Here is a 20,849-nt window from a genome sequence, read left to right as displayed (position 1 = left end):
CTTCACTAGATTACTTCAATAAACCCAAGAGTTTTTCTTAATTTTTTTTTTTAAAATATATTTTTTATTAATACGAAGTTTAATTTATTGATTCATACATTTACCTTTTATGAAATAATATCTAACGAATTTAATATTCAAATTTCAATAATAACAACTCTTTCTCTTATTTTCAAGTTGTGGCTTCTTTTATAAAAAAAATACATTTTCTACTAATTTTCTCAATTTTATAAAAAATGAGTTGGCCTCGTAGGCTCATACTTCATATGATATGTTCAAAGACTAGTTATTTTGTAAAAAAGACGGTTCTAGAAACTAGAAAAGACCCTTAGACAACACGAGCCAAAAAAAATGTCATTTTGTAACAAAAACTTTATCTTTATCTATATAATTCATGTATTAGGATTAAATGGGATTCTAAATTAAGAGAATATGCCAAACATTCAAAGCACACGTTCTTGTAATCTATAATTAAAAACTCAGCTATTTTTTAAGCATATGAATTCTTCAAGTAAACAGTATATGCAGCTTGTATATCAATTTTATTCTTCTTCTGGACTAGTCTAAGCGTTTCTTTTTTATTTATTTTTTGTAATTTGTTATTGTAAATAATATTTTATTTTTTTTTTCACATCAAACAAAAAAAAAAAAGATTAAAAATTTAATGACTCAATTAATAACATTTAATCGTATTTCTCAAAGTCAATAAATCCTCAAAATTTTGAATGGTACAACAATAACTTATAACACGTAGCAAAAGTATTGAGCCTTTGAAAGTCTGTGCTGTAAAATCAACTACTACTAATTTGTTTGACACGAAGATGAATAGAATCTGCATTAAAATAAAATTTAAAAATAAAACACAACTTAAAATTTGACTTACGCATTTAAGTTTATTATTATCAAATTGAGCTCTTATTAAATGCACCTTTATTGAAAAGACGGTATTTTTTAACGATATTTTAATAATGTTGTCTTAAATGGGTTTTATATGGTGCAATTAATTCATAGATGGCAGAATATTAATTATATTATTGGTTTATACTTTATATGGCTAGGGTGCAAATTTCCTTTGCTTTAAATATATGCATATTATGAATTTAGGGCTTACTTCTATCTATTTATATAATTATATTATTATTTTTAAAATGTAACATCTAATAAATTAAAATTAAAATTTTAATACTTATAAATTTTTTATATTCTATTTATATATTAAAAAAAACATAATATTTAAAGTATTTGCGACACTAAAAAAATTAAAAATTCACGTGAGAAATGGGTTTCTTTCGAAATTGGTTGATAGTTGTGACATGATCATGCTAATGGCACATCAATTGCTTGCTTGTACTAGAAAAAGTACCTATTTTGCAGTTCAATAAATAGATTGATATTTGGAAAGATGCTTCATTTTTCATTTTTTTTTTCAGCCTTTTGTTTGCTTGTCGTAAGAAGAAAATATGCTCCTAGTCCAAAGATAAAGGTACTTGCTTAGCAGTTTTGCATTAATTATACACTTCAATTTCTATTATTTTTTTTTGTTCTACTTAAGCTTTCAGAATTCAAACTCTGATTATTAAAATAAAAATTTCAGTATTCTATTAAAAAAATCACATAATTATTGAATATATATTACAATTTCACTAAGGAAGAAAAGTTATTTATTACCAAGAATTTGCTAGGAGGGCCAGAGTCTAATGACTTTAAAAAAAATTGTAATAAAACCATTAGTTTAGATCAGGTAAATGCAATAATCTTTACAGTTGCATTTGCATATTACTTAATCGGGTAACACCAAGTCATGGGTTGAAAGCAAAAATTTAAAGGTCTATTACACAATTTAAATTGTGAGAGTATATTACATATAATTATTATAATATACTTAATCAATCATAATTTAACGTTGCATATGATTTATTGAAAAATTATGTGGAATTCACATTTTTAAATGATGGATCTCTACATAATTGCTTGATTGATTAATTGTAGTATTGTAGGAAAGAGAATTGATATGGACCCAAATTGGATATCCTATATTTGGATTGCATACCTTTTTACTCAACCAAACAACAAACTAAATTTGAAATTTGAAGTTTTATATTATTGCGAAGCTTTCTTTGCTTAACTTGTGATTAACAGCAATGTCATTTCCATGTAACCTTTGAATGGAAAACAAATTGTTCGTAACAATGATCAATCTAATGAATCTCAATCGAGTTTAGTGTCGGGGTCCTCTGAATTGTGTTTGTACGGAGAAAAAAGAAGTGGAATCTTTTAGTAGTATGAAACTATTAAGGCATGAAGAACCCATTCCAAGGCATCTAGAACCAAACCCTGCCACCTTATTTCACTTCTTAAATGCGTATAAACGGGCAGCATATAAGTTTCCCCCGAACCAGAAAAAAAAATAATCCAAAGCATCTAGAACCAAACCCTGCCACCTTATTTCACTTCTTAAATGCGTATAAACGGGCAGCATATAAGTTTCCCCCGAACCAGAAAAAAAAATAATCCAAACAAACCACAAATACACAAATAGCATAGAACTTTTGTAGTTCATCATTGGAGGGTCAAGAAATTTATCTGTGAGAGCCAATACCTGATGTATGAAGCATTACAGGGGTTGGAGATCCTAATCTCACTTGGTGTAATAAACGAGGAACTGAAAACCTGGCGTTGAGCCTATATGCAGTTAATCAATGGCGTTTCATTTGGTTGGGTCACGGTAGGTAATGAGGCAATATCAGGTTCTGGTTCAGCATATGTTTCGTAGCCATGGTCAATATGCCAAGAGGTGATGCTTGTTATGCAGCATTGGGAAAGATAAATACGACCAATGTTTCAATTGCCATAGCAGGAACTAATGGGGCCAAGCTCCTTATGCAAGTAAGGAAAATACACAAATATAATTCCAACCTCTACTTCAATATCGTTTGGAAAGGTACAACTTATGGATACATTCACTATTAGAAATGTTGGACAAGAATCAGAAAAAACCTGTTGAAGAGAAGCACTTTGAACTTTCCTATCCAAATATGCAACCTGTTTACAGATTTTTTGACGCTTGCTAATGGTAGAATCCAATTGTATTCCTTCAGTTCAGTATTGAAGTTTATATTACATTAACTTAAAACAAGTACTTGATTGAGAGGAATATATATATTCTCCGTGTGAATTTCCTATGCTTGTTAAGAATTAACATTCCCAAATTGTGAGAATTGAGCTATGCGACATAGTCCCCACTAGAATTTCCTTATTCACGTGTAACTACAGCCTTCACATAAAAATATGGGCTAAAAAGAATGAAGGGATAACCACGAAAAATAAATATGTAACATGAACTAAGATAAAAATGGAACTTTTTTATTTCCTTTGTTTTTTTCTTTCCATAAAATTGGCCAAAACACCAATAAGCTATTTGTAAAATTGAACCCTTTTGAAAGGAAGGGAAGAAGAGGACAAAGATGCAACTTTCCAGCATCTTCCCCACTGCAGACAAAATAACCCCCAATCAATCCTTTCCTCAACCATGAACCAACCAGCCTTAGAAACCTAAAGAATTCTCTGTTATAGGCGGGTAGGATTTATTGCACTATTTGCAAACTTCACATTCAAACCAAAATCCACCCCCCACGCCTAACTCATCAGGTTTCTTTCAAATAGAAGACATAAAAAAAGGGATAAAATGTGGGGAAAATAAAACCTAATCATCTGCCATAAAAAAAAGAGGAACTTCTTTGGATTTACTATGTAGGGACAGAGAAAGTCAAGCTTCAGATCCGGAGTCAGACAAGCTCAATTCAGAAGAAGCTCCATCCAAATTAGTTGCAACAGATTGAGCTAGCTTTGGCTGTATGCCACGCCAGAGTTTCAGAGATAGCCTCAGCTTCATGCACTAAAAAACCAAATGAATAGATAAAATAAGTAAATAGCATAAAATAATTGTCTAAACATTTAGAAAGATACTGATTAGCCATGGAATCAGATTGCAGATAAAAGCATAACAAATATACCAAATCTTCACGACTGTCCAATAGCTATAAAGATAAAACATATTCCATTATGTTTACCATCCAAATAATAGAGCGGTATTAGCTCCACATCATTTTCAGTAAACTTCAAGGTTCATTAGAGACACTAATACTAGGAAACAAGTAATAGAATGACTTCAATGAATATTTATTGAATAATCAGTTATATCAGCAAAGGGAAAGTACAGTAAAAAAGAAAAAAGAAAGATATATCTTACCTCCTGATAAAAAGCATTGATCTCCTCTTCTGTAGGGCTTCATCCTCACTAGAGTTCTCTTCCCAGTCAAGAGAACGAAAGAATGTAGCCTCTTCCTCATCTGGAAAAACCATAGCAGTGGAGCTCATATTCTTTTCACCATCATCAGAAAACCTTTAAGCATCTTGACAGGTGCCACCATTGGTAGTTGCTACTGTACCATTCTCATTAGCATTAGTAGTCACAGAAGCACTGACTGCTTCCTTTGAAACTTCAGATTTCTCTGTGGTGGAAGATGAAATATGAGGATCTGAATCTAAGAGACCAGCAGACGTGTTTATTGAGGCCTTCTTCTTTAGGAGATTAAAAAAAATAATTTCGGCTGTGGGTTCGAGCCAAAGAAGGTTTCTTTTCCACAGTGAACCCAGGCATTGGATTCAAGTAGCAGCACTACGTTGCCTTTTCGCCTTTTCGGTAATTTAGAATACGATGTATCTCATATTAGATAAAAAATTTTAATTATTGATAAATAAAATTAATTTTTATATTAATTTTATTCATATTTTAAATAAATATGTTTGAATAGAAATAATTATCATATGATAAATGATCATAACTGTTTAAATATAAATAGAATATTATTTATAAAAGTAATGATTATACAAAAAATCATAATCATTTTAATAAAAATTTATATATGTTTAGTCATTATAAATAAATTTTTTAGTATGATCATTTTCATTATTTCTGCTTGAAAAGTTTTGAGGCGTTATTATATTCTTTTATTTCTTTTCTCTTGTTTATTTTTTTCTAACATTTTAAAAGTAATTATACATTTATATTTCGTATAACGAAGATATAAAGAAAAGAAATTGGCATGATTTGAAAACTAATAATATAGAAGGCTCAAGATGTCAAAGGATTAATGTTTTCATTGACCAAAATGTTAATTTTCGTAAAGATCTTTATTAGAGGTATGTATTTTATTTTTTGCATAATTATTAATAAAAATATTAACTATATGAGATAAACACGTTAATAATTAATTTCATTAGTATATAAAGTCAAAATATAATATACAAAATATTGATTACATTGCATAAGTTTATATATTTACTTAAATTGGCTCCATAATTGGGTTCAATGAATTGTATTATATCTATTTGAAAAATCAATACTCATAAAGACTGAAATGGGAAAAAACCTAATAATATAAAAGATAATGACATGAATTGATCTATGATCAAATGAATTATCACTTGTTATTAAGTAACAAATTAAATTGGATTCTAATGGAATGATTGATTGTTTAATTGTCATCTCTTGGGTATATATAGAACATGCAAATTGTCCCATGATTTCTATGAAAACAATCAAAATTAGGTAAAGGAATTTACCATGAAAAATTATATATAGAAAACAAAATTTGACTGCAAGATTAGTTTTATTTTTGAATCATGGCATAAAATTGAGATAATAAGTTGAATCAAGTTATTTGTATGATTATATCTTTATTGGTCGTTTATAAATCAAAAGTTATTTTTTTTAAAATTTATTATTGGTTCAAAATTTGACTAATATTCAATTTTTTAAAAAACCAATTAAAATTAAATTGTTGTATGTGAATAATTATTATTAACATATGGAGTTTCATGGATTAATTAGTGGATAATAAACTAAATAATTGTTATTATCATAAACACGGGCAATGTGACATGTATTTTGCTTGTTGGGTGTATTATACTAGAAGTGATTTTACAAAATAAAATTTTATTGTAAACAATTAAAAAGTGAAAATTATAAATAGCTGCCAAAGAGTTAATTAATGGTTACACAAAAGCATTGTTGCTTTTCGCATATGAGAGAATGATTAAAAGGAAGGCCATGTCATAAACATTGAGACACTGGCCAATTATCATAGGTTTGATGGAAACTCATCCAATGTGTTATTAGTCATGTTTATGAATTTGAAAAGTTTTATGTTGGAATGCCATGGAGAAAATGACACAGTTTGCCATTAAAATAAATAAAAATAAAGTTTATTTTAATGCAAATAGAGATAGCTTCAATTGCCAAAATGATTTCTTGGTGAAATAAATACTAAACACAAGATAAATTTCTTATTACTATCTTTGTAATTTGTATATTCTACTAAAAGAATTGGTGATTAATAATTCATTAGAGACCTTGAGTCTCATTGAGTTTTGCTTTCTTTATTGACTATTCTTTTGATCTTTTGATTCTAAATTAAATTATTTAATTTATGATTCATGATTTTATGATATTTTATATGTGAATTTTCTTAATCATAGCATTGAATGGTCATGAGTATAAAATGGACATGGAGTACTTGCTAGCTTTGGTTATGAATATTTTATAACTTTATTATATTTTGATAAAACCGTGGTTATTAAATCAAAATGATAAAATTCTTAAGAATTACTTTAAGGCATAAAAGAAATTATGAATTTATAATCTTTTCGAAAAAGAAGCAAATATATATATGTTCTTATCATAAAGTCATATTTTATGGTCCATATTCCATGATTGCATTTTATTGACAAGATAATCACATTTCAAGACTTGTTTTGGTATGGTGATACAGATTTGAATATACTGATCACAAAATGATTGTAAAAATATTTGAAATTTAATGTTTTCAATAGTCATGAACTTGAAATTAGCAATTGGGCCATTGTTATGTATATTGAAAACTCATAGATAACATTTGAGATAGTTGGTTTTCACTAAAAGTCTTAAGTATAAATGAGATAGCATTAATAACAAAATCTACATGATCTAAGGTACGATGTTGATTATTGTGATTGGCTTAGAATAACCATAAACTAAAATTGATGCCATAATCTTAATCATGTTGTGCTAATTTTTGGTTATATACATGATCTAATTCATGACTTGTATAAATGATTTACATCTCAAGGTTTTATTAAAAGTTTTGAGATATAATGAAAGTATAAAGTTATATTTACTTTGGAAGTCATGAGTGATTCAAAGATTTTGTGAATAGAAAAAAATAGCAAGGTAAATACTATTTGACCAGTTTGGGTGATAGACATGGTTTTGCTCATGATAATAAAATGATTAATAGTGTCCATGATTAAATAGAGTCATAAGTATTTATGAATTGATATAAAAGTCTTAAAAGAAAATTAAAGAAGCATGATTATATTTGAAATATGTTTATTGATGTAAACTCTTATATTGAGTTAAAATATAAAAGTTTTAAAATTTTTATGAAAAACAAATATTAAGATATAAAATATTTGCTTGTTATCTTTTACTAAGGATGGATTTGGATGCCTTCTACTTAAAAAAAACCACTAAATAATGAAAAGATAAATGAAATCGTAACTTGATTAAGTATGTATGATATATTTATAGTTGAATGAGATATTTTTTAATAAAAGAATACATACTTGCACATGGTGGGGTGATAAGAATCAACAGAAAGAAAAATTACCACCATAATATTGTAAGATTTTAGCATAATTTTATGAGCAAATTATATAAGCTAATAAGTTTAGTATACTTATTAAAGTAAAATCATAAAAAGGCCCTTAAAAATTTTAAAATATTAAAATGGTTTGGTTTATTTATTGAGTTTATTCAATTGTACTATAAGTATAATTGTATTAAAGATATATAAAAGTATGAAAATTGAATGGTAGAAATTTATAAGTATAGAGTTGTGGCTACAACTAAAACTAACTATTTTTTAAAATGACAAGAATGATGCAGCAATGTCTAGAGCATATAAATGATACGCAAAATGAAAATTTTGGATATATTAGCTTGAAATGATTATATTAGATATTCAATCTAAAGTGAAGGTAATTACCATAAAAGAAAATTGAATTCCAAGATATTTAATTTGTAGCACTACAAGTAGAATGAATTTAGACCCTTACTATTAGACATTAGTAATGGGAATCCAACTTTGAACAAATTATTGTTATGTGTTTATTAAACACTAGTAAAATCGATTTAAATTTTAGAAACTAGTGTGATCCATTGCATAGGAAAAATAAGTTTTTATACTCTTAATAGAGTTTTAAATATCTAAAGTAATAGAGACAAAATGAAAACTCTACCTATATAAACATAAAAGTGGTGTCACTTAAATAAAAAGAATTAGAGTCTCTCTTGTCAATGTTTATGAATAAGATAAACATATGGCTATAATAGTACTAAAGCGATTATAAACCTCTAACAGAAGAGTAAATGAGTATTAAGTATGTTATATCTTCAATTTCAACACTAGGAGTTGAAGTTTAATCTATAAATACCATCAACTTTGTTAGAATTCTAAAATATATACGCTAATTAAAAGTTTAAATCAAGAGATACCCTTTTATATTCATAATATTTATTTGTGTGAAATGTTAAAAATTAAGTACTAACATTCCAAATTAATGAGGGATTGTTGATAGTTTAGAATGTAGTGCATCCCACATTGAATAGAGAGATTTAATTATTAATGAATAAAATTAATTTTTGTATTAATTTTATTCATATTTTAAATAATTATGTTTGAACAAAAATAATTATCATATGACAAATGGTCATAACTGTTTGAATATAAATAGATTATTATTCATAAAAGTCATGATTACACAAAATGTCATAACCATTTGAATAGAAGTTATGTTTGTTCATTTATTATAAATAAAATTTTTAATATAACCATTTTCACTATTTCTGTTTGGAGTGTTTTGAGGTTTTATTGTATCTTAAAGATAAAATTACTTTTAAAAAAGTATTTTTCATACCTTAAAGCCAAAATTTTTTTCTTTTATTTCTTTTTTCTTATTTATTTTTTCTAACATCCCCAACAAAAAGCTTTAGGTTGTTTGAGTTTCTTGTAGGAGCATATGTAACAATAGCAACAACATGTTGGCTAGTTGTAACTTTGCTACTCACATTTGTTGCTGGACTAGCAACATCTTTGTTAGTAGGGGATAAGACCCCATTCTCTTATACTGGTCTGAGAACCAAAAGCTTCTCAGATGCTTTTGGCATATCAAAGTTGACATGTCTATTAAGGGAAGATTGATTACCACAATGAATCCAAAAAGGTTGTTGCTGTCTACTTTTGAAAGCCATATTCAACTCACTTATTCTAACTGTAAGTTTGCCTTTCGATTTATCCACTAAATTAAAAACTTGGAACAAAAAATTAAGAAAATATTATCTAAAATTTCTAATTACTAAATAAATAATTCTTTTATCCATGCAGTGGCCTAGTAATGCCCTTGCCTAAAAAAAAAAGCAAATAACACACTAGTTAACTTGAAGTAATGTTGGCATTTCAAAATCCCTTAAAAATGTACAACAATAGTTTTAATTCGATCATAAGTCTATATCATGAAGTTATATCATAAAGATGAGTCCTTATGAACTTTAAAACAAAATTCAATATAAATAAAACTAGGGTGGAGAAGGAAAAAGAAAAAATGCTTGATTGGGTGGTGGAAGAATAAATGGTATTGTATAAATTTTTTTTTTAATTCTAATCCATCAAGAAAATAATGAGTAGGCTCTTTAAAAAGTTTTACTATTCATCAATTGAGTGTATTTATTTGATAACATTGATTAAACCAAATGCATAAGACCTAATGAGTTTCTTTTCAGAATCTCATTCTTATCTTTCAATTATGATATAAGAATATGATCAACAATCATAGCATACCCTTAAGACACAAATAATATAACCCTATATCTACCCTAACTTAAAATTTGTAACAACTTAAGGCAACATTATATATATGCAATATATTTTGAGTTCAAGTTTATGCTAAATCATAAATGCTAAAAAAGATTATCACTAACTGTAGCTTTAAGAAAATTCAGGGCATTACGAAACTTACCAAATCAAGTAATAATTTATATTAGATAAAACAAGAAATATGTCTGAATAGTACACTTGATAAAAGAGTAAGTTGAAATATAAATATTGCAAACATAAAAAGGCAGGGGAATGAAGTAAGTAAGTAATGGTGAAGGCAGCATGAGAGACAAAAAAATAAAGTGCCATTGGTGCCAAAATTCCTAAACAACATTACAATCAATCAAAATTTGGTTTGTTTTAACCAATGGAAAGAACATGGCATTTATGGTACCTATCTACAAAGTTTAACTTATAGAGAAAGTCAACTATCTTTATAGCCATGAAAAAACTTAGACTAATGCAGAACTCTTTACGTATCATAGGAATCATAAAAAAAATTAAGAAAAATCCCAAAATAGTTGCTTAGCTTCTTATTTTGACAAAATAAATTATACAGTGGTAGGCCAATTTATCTCTAATTGTTCAATTAATTTGTACAATGATAGCAAATTTCTCTTTCTTATATTAGAAGATGAAATAAATGATAAGTGCATCATAGAGAAAATGATAGCAGAGTTTATCAATATAAGGATAACCATCAATTTGTGGAGAATAGTAACTCAAATCCCATAACCAATTTGTTTTGGATTGGTTAGACATTGCTTGATGGACAAAAAGACTTACAAAAGAATAATTCTAAAAAAAAAAGATTTCTAATAGGCAAATTTGACTTACAGAAAAAAAATTCTAAGAGAAAAAAAATTCTTAATAGGCAAGTTTGTATGCTTATAAATAGATAGAGTCTGTATAGGGTTAGGGATGAGAAAAAAATATAAGAGAGTTATAAGATTTTATGAGATAGACACCCTATAAACTACTGGAGATTTACGTCTTATGGGTGTGTATGGATATGAATGTATATGGGTGGATTCGAGAAGATTGAAATGGTCCATATATGTATGATGCATGAGTGTATAAATAGATTATTTTTCATAAAGTTTATGATTATACAAAAAGTCATAATCATTTGAATAGAAGTTTATATCTGTTCATTCATTATAAATAAAATTTTGGTATAACCATTTTCACTACTTTTACTTAAAAATTTTTGAGGCATTATTGTATTCTTTTATTTCTTTTCTCTTATTTATTTTTTCTAACATTTTAAAGGCAATTATACCTTTATATTTCGCATAAAGAAGATACGAGGTCAAAAAATTGGCATGGTTTGAAAATCAATAATAGATAAAGCTCAAGGTGTCAAAGGATTAAAGTTTCTATTGACCAAAATATTAATTTTCATAAAGATCTTCATTAGAGGTATATTTTATTTTTTGCATATTTACTTATAAGAAGATTGACTACATGAGATAAGCATGTTAAGAATTAATTTAATTAATATGTAAAGTCAAAACACAATACACAAAATATTGATTACGTTGCATAAGTTTATACATTTACTTAAATTGGCTCCACAATTGGATTTAATAAATTGTATTATATTTATTTGAAAAATCAATACCTATAAAGACAGGGATGGGAAATAGCCTAATAACATAAAAGAGAAAGACACGAATTGATCTATGACCAAAAGAATTATCACTTGTTATCAAGTAACGAATTAAATTGGATTATAAAGGAATAGCTGATTGTTTAGTTGTCATGTTTTGGGTTTATATAGAACAGGCAAATTGTCTCATGATTTCTATAAAAACAATAAAAAATGGATAAAGGAATCCATCATAAAAAATTAGATGTAAGTGAAAAATATATGCAGAAAATAAAATTTGACTGCAATATTAGTTTTATTTTTAAATCATGATGTTAAATTGAGATAATAAGTTGAGTTAAGCTATTCGTATGGTTATATCTTTATTGGTCATTTATAAATCAAAAGTTGATTTTTTAAAAAATTTATTATTAGTTTAAAATTTGACTAATATTCAATTTTCATGAAAATCAATTAAAATTAAATTGATGTATGTGAATAATTATTATTAAGATATAGTGTTTCTTGAATTAATTGGTGGATAATAAATCAAATAATTGTTATTATCATAAACACTGGCAATGTAACATATATTTTGCCTGTTGGGTGTATTATATTAGAAGTGATTTTATAAAATAAAATTTTATTGTAAACAATTAAAAAGTGAAAATTATAAATACCGTCAAAATGTTAATCAATGGTTACACAAAAACATTATTACTTTTTGTATATGAGATATTAATTAAAAGAAAAGGCATGTATAAACATTGAGACATTGGCCAGTTATCACAGGTTTGAGGGAAACTCATCCAATGTGTTATTAGTCATGTTTATGAATTTGAAAAGTTTTATGTTGGAATGCCATGGAGAAAATAACATGGTTTACCATTAAAATAAATAAAAATAAAGTTTATTTTAATGCAAACAGAGATAGCTTCAATTGCTAAAATGATTTTTTGGTGAAATAAATACTAAACATAAGATAAGTTTCTTATTACTATTTTTGTAATTTTTATATTCTACTAAAATAATTGGTGATTAATAATTCATTGGAGACCTTGAGTCTCATTGAATTTTGCTTTCTTTATTGACTATTATTTTGATATTTTGATTCTAAATTAAATTATTTAATTTATGATTCATAATTTTATGATATGTTATATGTGAATTTTTTTAATCATGTAATTGACTGGTCATGAGTATAAAATGGACATGGAGTACTTGCTAGTTTTGGTTATGAATCTTTTGTAACCTTATTATATTTTAGTAAGACCATGGTTATCAAATCAAAATAATAAAATTCTTGAGAATTATTTTAAGGCAAAAAAGAAATTGTGAATTTATAATCTTTTTGAAAAAGAAGCAAATATATATGTTCTTATCATAAAGTCATATTTTATGGTCCATATTCTATGATTGCATTTTATTGACAAGAGAATTATGTTTCATGACTTGCTTTGGTATAGTGATCTAGATTTGAATATATTGTTCACAAAATAATTGTAAAAATATTTGAAATATGATGTTTTTAATAGTCATGAACTTGAAATTGGCAATTGGGCAATTGTTATGTATATTAGAAACTCATGGTTAACATTTAAGATAGTTGATTTTCACTAAAAGTCATAAGTATAAATGATATAGCATCAATAACCAGATCTACATGATTTAAGGTATGATGTTGATTATTGTGGTTGGTTTAAAATAGCCATAAGCTAAAACTATTGCCATAATCTTGATCACGTTGTGCTAATTTTTTGTTATATACATGGTCTAATTCATGACTTGTATAAATGATTTACATCTCATGGTTTTATTAAAAGTTTTGAGATATAATAAAAGTATAAAATTATATTTACTTTGGAAGTCATGAGTGATTCAAAGTTTTGTGAATAAAAAAATAGCAAGGTAAATGCTATTTGACCGATTTAGGTCAAGAAAATGGTTTTGCTCATGATAATAAGATGATTAATAGTGTCCATGATGAAATAGATTCATAAATATTTATGAATTGACATAAAAAATCTTAAAAGGAGACTAAAGAAGTATGATTAGATTGAAATCTACTTATTGAAGTAAACTTTTATATGAAGTTAAAATATAAAAGTTTGAAATTGTTATGAAAAAAAATTAAGATATAGAATAGTTGCTAGTTATTTGTCATTAAGGGTGGATTTGAAAGTCTTATACTTAAAAAAAAAAAAAAAACTACCAAATAGTAAAAAGATAAATGAAATCGTAACTTGATTAAGTATGTATGATATCTTAATAGTTGAATGAGATATTTTTAATAAAAAAATACATACTTGCACATGGTGGAGTGATAAGAATCAAAAGAAATAAAAATTTTCACTATAGTATTGTAAGATTATAGTATAATTTAATGAGTAAATTATACAAGCTAATAAGTTTAGTACACTTATTAAAGTAAAATCATAAAAAGGTCTTTAAAAATCTTAAAAGGATTAAAATGGTTTGATTTATTGATTGAGTTTATCCAATTGTACTAGAAATATATTTGTATTAAAGATATATAAAAATATGGAAATTGAATGGTAAAAATTTATGAGTATAGAATTGTTGTCACAACTAAAACCAACTATTTCTTAAAATAACAAGAATAAGGCAACAATGTCTAGAGCATATAAATGATATGTAAAATAAAATTTTTGGATATATTAGCTTGAAATTATTATATTAAAGATTCAATCTCAAGTGAAGGCAATTACCATATAAGAAAATTGAATTATAAGATATTTGGTTAATAGTACTACAAGTAGAATGAATTCAAACCCTTACTATTAGACACCAATAATGGGAATCCAACTTTGAACAAGTTATTATTATATGTCTGTTAAATACTAGTAAAATCTATTTAAATTTTAGAAACTAGTATGATTTATTGCGTGAAAAAGATGAGTTTTTATACTCGTAATGGAGTTTTAAATGTCTGAAGTAATAGAGACATAATAAAAACTCTACCTATAAATTAGTAATCTCTAATTACAAAGTTTAATGGGTAAAAATAAGTTATTATTATACACTAATAAAATCCATTCAAAATTTAGAAACTAGTGTGATTCATTGAGTGAGAAAGATGAGTTTGTATATTCTTAATGGAGTTTTAAATGTCTAAACTAATAGAGACATAATGAAATCTTTACCTATATAAACATAAAAGTGGTGTCGCTTCAACAAAAAAAATTGAGGTCTTTCTTATAAATGTTTATGAATAGGATAAGCATATGATTATAATAGTGCTAGAGCGATTATAAACCTCTGATAGAAGAATAAATAAGTATTATGCATATTATATCTTCAATTGTAACACTAGGAGTTAAAATTTAATCTACGAAAATCATCAACTTCATTAAAATTTTAATATATATACGCTAATTAAATGTTTAAATCGAGAGATACATTCTTGTATTCATAATATTTATTTGTGTGAAAGGTTAAAGATTAACCATTAACATTTCAAATTAATGGGAGATTATTGATAGTTTAGAATATGGTACAGCTCACTTTGGATAGAAATATTTAATTATTGATGAATAAAATTAATTTTTGTATTAATTTAATTCATATTTTAAACAATTATGTTTGAACATAAATAATTTTCATATGACAAATGATCATAACTGTTTGAATATAAATAGATTATTATTCATAAAAATCATGATTATATAAAAGGTCATAACCATTTGAATAGAAGTTTATGTTTGTTCATTCATTATAAATAAATATTTCAGTATAACTATTTTTACTACTTCTACTTGAAGTATTTTGAGGCTTTATTGTATCTAAAGGTATAATTATCTTTAAAAACATATTCTCCACACCTCAAAACCAAAGTTCTTTTCTTTTATTTATTTTTTTCTAACATCCCCAACAGAAAGCTTTGGGTTGTTTGAGTTTCTTGCATGAACATATGTAATAGTAGCAACAACATGTTGGCTAGTTGTAACTCTATTATTCACATTTGTTGTTGGACTAGTAACATTTTATTAGTAAGGGATAAGTCCCCATTCCCCTATACTGGTCTGAGAACCAAAAGCTTCCTATATGTCTTTGGCATATCAAACTTGACGTGTCCATTATGGGGAGATTGATTACCATGATGGATAGAAAAAGGTTGTTGCTGCCCACTTTTAAAAGCTATATTCAACTCATTTTTTTTAACTGCATATTTGGCTTTTAATTTATCCACTGAATTGAGAACCTGAAATAAAAAATTAGGAAATTATTATATGAAATTTCTAAGTACTAAATAACTAGTTCTTTTATCCATGCAGCAGCCAAATAATGTAAAAAAAAAAACAGATAACACACTAGCTAGCTTGAATTAATCTTGGCATTTCAAAATCCCTTGAAGATGTACAACAACAGTTTAAATTAGATTACAAGTCTATATCAAAAAGTTATATCATACAGAAGAGTCCTCATGAACTTTAAAACAAAATCCAATATAAATAAAACTAGCATGGAAAAGGAAAAGGAAATAATGCTTGCTTAGAAGGTTAAAGAATATATGGTATTGCATAATTTTTAAAAAAAAAATTCTAATCCATCAAGAAAATAATGAGTAGGCTCCTTAAAAAGTTTTATTGTTCATCAATTGAGTGTATTTATTTAATGACATTGATTAAACCAAATGCATGAGACCTAATGAGTTTCTTTCCAAAATCTCACTCATATCTTTTAATTATGATCTAAGAAGATGGTCAACAATCCTAGCTTATGCTTGACACACAAATAATATAACTCTATATCTACCCTAACTTAAAATTTGCAACAACTTAAGGCAATATTATATATATACAATATATTTTAACTTCAAGTTTATGCTAAATCATAAATGCCAAAGAAAATTATCACCAATCGTAACTTTAAGAAAATTCAAGGCATTATGGAACTTACCAAATCAAGTAATAATTTGTATAAAATAAAACAACAAATATATCTAAATAGTAGACTTGATAAAAGAGTAAGTTGAAACCTAAATACTGAAAACATAAAGAGTCGAGGGAAAAAAGCAAGTAAGCAATGGAAAATGTAGCATGAAGGATAGGAAAAGAAAGTGCCATTGGTGCCAAAATTCCCAAACAACATTACAGTCGATCAAAATTTGATTTGTTTTAACCGGTGGAAAGAACATGGCATTTATGGTGAACCCACTTACAAAGTTTAACTTATTTAGAAAGGCCAAAAATCTTTGTAGCCATAGAAAAACTTAGACTAATGTAAAGTTCCTTACATATCATGGGAATTATAAAAAAAAAAAAAAAGTTAAGAAAAATCCTAAGATAATTGCCTAGCTTTTTATTTTAACAAAATAAATTATAGAGTGGTAGGCCAGTTCATCTCTAATTGTTCAATTAATTTGTACAATGATAGCCAATTTTTCCTTCTTATATTAGAAGATGAAATAAATGATGAGTGCATCATAGAGGAAATGATAGCGTAGTTTATCAATATAAGGATAACTATCAATTTACTTTACTCTTTCAATGTTTAAGGAAAGCTCATTCAATTGGCCATAAAAAAAGGAAGTACATTAAAATACATTTAATCAGTTTCCAAGTAAACACCATGACATTATTATTGTGCCCAAAAATGGAAAATCCTGTGGATATATAAACCTAGCAATATTCACAAGAAATCAACACCAGTAAAATTAAAATTCATTTGTCAAAAGCCTAGAAAATTGTTCCAGCTTTCTAGGTTTTGAATTTGTGAAGCAAGAGCAATAAGGAATATGGGTCCTAAATTGGCTCAGTTGTTTTTCTTAGCATTGGTGCTATTAACTCAGTTGCTTTCTCTTGTCGGTAAAAACACCTTTTTCTTGTGATTATATATCAAATATGGCTTAAAACATATGGCAAAAGCATGCATAAAATTGAAACTCTACCTTTAATCTTCATTCCATTTTATCTATTCTTTACATCATATATATATATATTATGTTAATTGATCTACAATATGTTGCAGATGCTCGTAATATTGGTGTTTGCTATGGTCTAAATGGAAATAATCTTCCATCTCCAAAGGATGTAATCAACCTTTACCAAAAAAGTCAAATTGAAAATATCAGGATCTATCAGCCTTACCCTGAAGTGCTTGAAGCATTGAGGGGATCAGGGCTATCCGTCGCTATTGGTCCAAGAAATGAGGACATAGCGAGCTTCGCAACGAGTCAAGATGCAGCCAATGCATGGGTTAACACTAACATTGTCCCTTACAAGAATGATGTTTCATTTAAATGGATTACCATAGGCAACGAAGTCATTCCAGGGCCATTGGGATCAAATGTTCCAGCAGCTATGACTAATATAAAAAATGCACTCGCCTCAATCGGACTAAACGATGTTAAGATCACGACTGTACTCCCTGGAACTGCCTTGGGAGCTTCTTATCCTCCTTCAGTTGGTGCTTTTGCAAGTGACATAACAGCAACTATGACCAGTATTGCTACTATTTTGGCTCAAGAGGATGCACCCCTTATGATCAATGTGTACCCTTACTTTTCTTACTCCTTAGATCCTACTCATATTTCAGATGAATATGCCTTGTTCACATCCATTGCACCGGTGGTGACTGATGGAAGCTTGACGTATTACAACCTTTTTGATGCCATGGTCGATGCTTTCAATGCAGCCTTGGAAAAGATCAACTTTGGTAATGTAAAAATTGTTGTAGCTGAGACCGGATGGCCAACCGTAGGAAATGCACCTTACACAAGTGTCTCAAATGCCCAAACTTATAACAATAACCTTTTGAATCATGTGATGAAGAATGGGACTCCAAGAAGGCCTGACTATATCATGCCGACATTTTTCTTTGAGATGTTTAATGAAAACTTGAAGGAAAATGCAGTTGAGCAGAATTTCGGATTCTTCTTCCCCAATATACAACCTGTCTATCCGTTTTGGTGATTTCAATATTGTTGTTGGCTCTTTTGGTTTTTGTTAAAGACATTCATGTAGTTATCCCTTAAAATAAAGTGAAAGATTTGTCTAAATAAGATACAATACTTTGTAATATTGGAAGTTTTTTTTTAACTTCGCTAGATTATTCCAATAAACCCTTGTAGTTTTTCTTAATTTTTTTCTTTAAAAAAATCATTTTTTTATCAATGCGAAACTTAAAATATTGGTTTATATAATTACTTTTGATGAAGTAATATCTAACAGATTTAAGATTCAAATTATAATAATAATAATTCCTTTCCCTATTCTCAAGTTGTGACTTTTTTTATAGAAAAAATACATTTTCTATTAATTTTCTCAATTTTCTAAAAAAATGAGTTGGCCTCATAGGCTCTTTCTTCAAATGATATACTGAAAGTCTAGTTGACATGGTTTTAGAAACTAGAAAGATCCTTATACAACACAAGCCAGAAAATGTCATTATATAACAAAAACTTTATCTTTATCCATATAATTCATGTATTAGGATTAAATGGGATTCCAAATTAAGAGAACATGCCAAACATTCAAAGCATACTTTCTTGCAACCTCTAATTAAAAACTCAGCTATTTTTTAAGCATATGGGTTCTTCAAGTAAATAGTATATGCAGTTTGTAAATAAATTTTATTCATATTTCTGGACTGGTCCAGGCATTTCTTTTTTTTTTTTAATTTGTTGTTGTAAAAAAAAATTTTGTTTTGTTTTTTTTTTTGCTTTTCACATCAAAGGAAAGAAAGGATTAAGAATTTAATGACTCAATAACATTTAACCGCATTTCTCAAAGTCCTTTGAAAGTCTATGCTAAAAAATTGAACTACTATTTTGTTTAACATGAAGATAAGTAGAATCTGCATTAAAGTAAAGCTTATAGAGATAACACAACTTAGAATTTGAGTCATGCATTTAAGTTTATAATTTTTAGGTTGAGCTCTTATTAAATGCACCTTTATTGGAAACATAGTATGTCTTAATGATATTTTAAGAATGTTGTCTTAAACGGGTTTTACACATGCAATTAATTCATAGATGGCAAAATATTAATTGATTGTTGGTTTATACTTTATATAGCTAGGATGCAAATTAATTTCCTTTACTTTAAATATATGCATATTATTAATCTAGGGCTTACTTATATTTATTTGTTCATGCAACTATTTTTAAAATTCGAAGATCAACACTTACAATCCTTTCTCATATACTTCTTTTAGTAAAAAAAAGTTAAATTATAGATTTTTATACTTTAGTTAAATAGTAAAATTATTTCTTTTATCTTAATGTGTACAAATTGAATTCCTATACTTTATTTAATTATCAAATTTAGTAAATTGTTAATGATTCAAATTTTTTTCGTTAAAATTGATAAAGTGGCATTTTGACTTTTTTGACATAGCATTTTTGTTACATAGCTATTGACTTTACTAACGTGTAAAATTCATGTGGTCAAAGATGATGACATGGTAAAAATTTTTGACACATCATTATTTTTTCATTCCAATTTTTTTCAAATAATACAATTTGTCTTTATATGTTGGTTAAATGGTGAAGTTAGCTATTCTATCTTAATATGTGTTCAAATTTAATTCCTATACATTAATTAATATTAAATTTAAGATTTAACCTAAAAAAAGTAAAATAAAACTAAAATAAAAGACAAAAACTTTTCAATGCAAATAAGTCTAGTCGTAACAAAGTCAATACATAGGTAAACATGTGAGTTACACCAAATTCGTTTTCTAAAACGATACTGTTTCAACCTGTCATAAAAACAAAATTTTATTTTTTTAATTTCTCTTTTTCTTCTCTCTCATCCTCATTTTCCTATCGATTCTCTCTACAAGTCTCATTCAATGAACTCATATTTAAATGGAATTTTTGAAAATTAGTGATTGAAAAATTGAATGATCATAAAAAAGCAATTTGGGTTTGTTAATTATGAGTTTAGTTAAAGATCCTGAAGTATTTTATTTATTATTTGTTATTTTCAATATCAAAAAAATGAATGTCTACAATTGCTTTTTTTGTTGATTGTATATCTGAGTTTGTTAATTATGAATTTCTTGATCTAACATTTACTTTTTTATCATTTCAAAAGTTTATTTATTTATTATTTATTTTTTATATTTCAAATATATTAAAAATAAAAATTAACAAAAGATGAAAAATTGAATAGAACTTTTGATTCTTCTTTCCCAATATGCAACTTATCTATCCATTTTAGTGATTTCAATATTGTTGTTGGCTCTTTTGGTTTTTTCTAAAGACATTCATGTAGTTATCCCTTAGGATAAAGTGGAAGATTTGTCTAAAAAAGATA

General features: G+C 26.8%; 1 protein-coding gene and 1 pseudogene across 1 annotated transcript; one reads left to right on the top strand and one right to left on the bottom strand.

Annotated features, from left to right (window-relative positions):
• Positions 1 to 3,746: 3,746 nt before the first annotated feature.
• On the bottom strand, positions 3,747 to 16,261 carry LOC149520542 (uncharacterized; annotated as a pseudogene).
• A 1,062-nt stretch (positions 16,262 to 17,323) lies between these two features.
• LOC111311256 (glucan endo-1,3-beta-glucosidase-like) lies at positions 17,324 to 18,500 on the top strand. Its single transcript, XM_089764845.1, has 2 exons — positions 17,324 to 17,393; positions 17,557 to 18,500. Exons 1-2 carry the CDS (start codon positions 17,324 to 17,326, stop codon positions 18,498 to 18,500), a joined length of 1,014 nt encoding a protein of 337 aa, XP_089620971.1.
• The last annotated feature ends 2,349 nt before the right edge of the window (positions 18,501 to 20,849 follow it).

The sequence above is a fragment of the Durio zibethinus genome, chromosome 1 (genome assembly GCF_047325235.1).
Source record: "Durio zibethinus cultivar Kanyao isolate XHJ-2024 chromosome 1, ASM4732523v1, whole genome shotgun sequence".
In the NCBI taxonomy this organism is placed as follows: Eukaryota; Viridiplantae; Streptophyta; class Magnoliopsida; order Malvales; family Malvaceae; genus Durio; species Durio zibethinus.
This window is presented reverse-complemented; position numbering and strand designations above follow the sequence as displayed.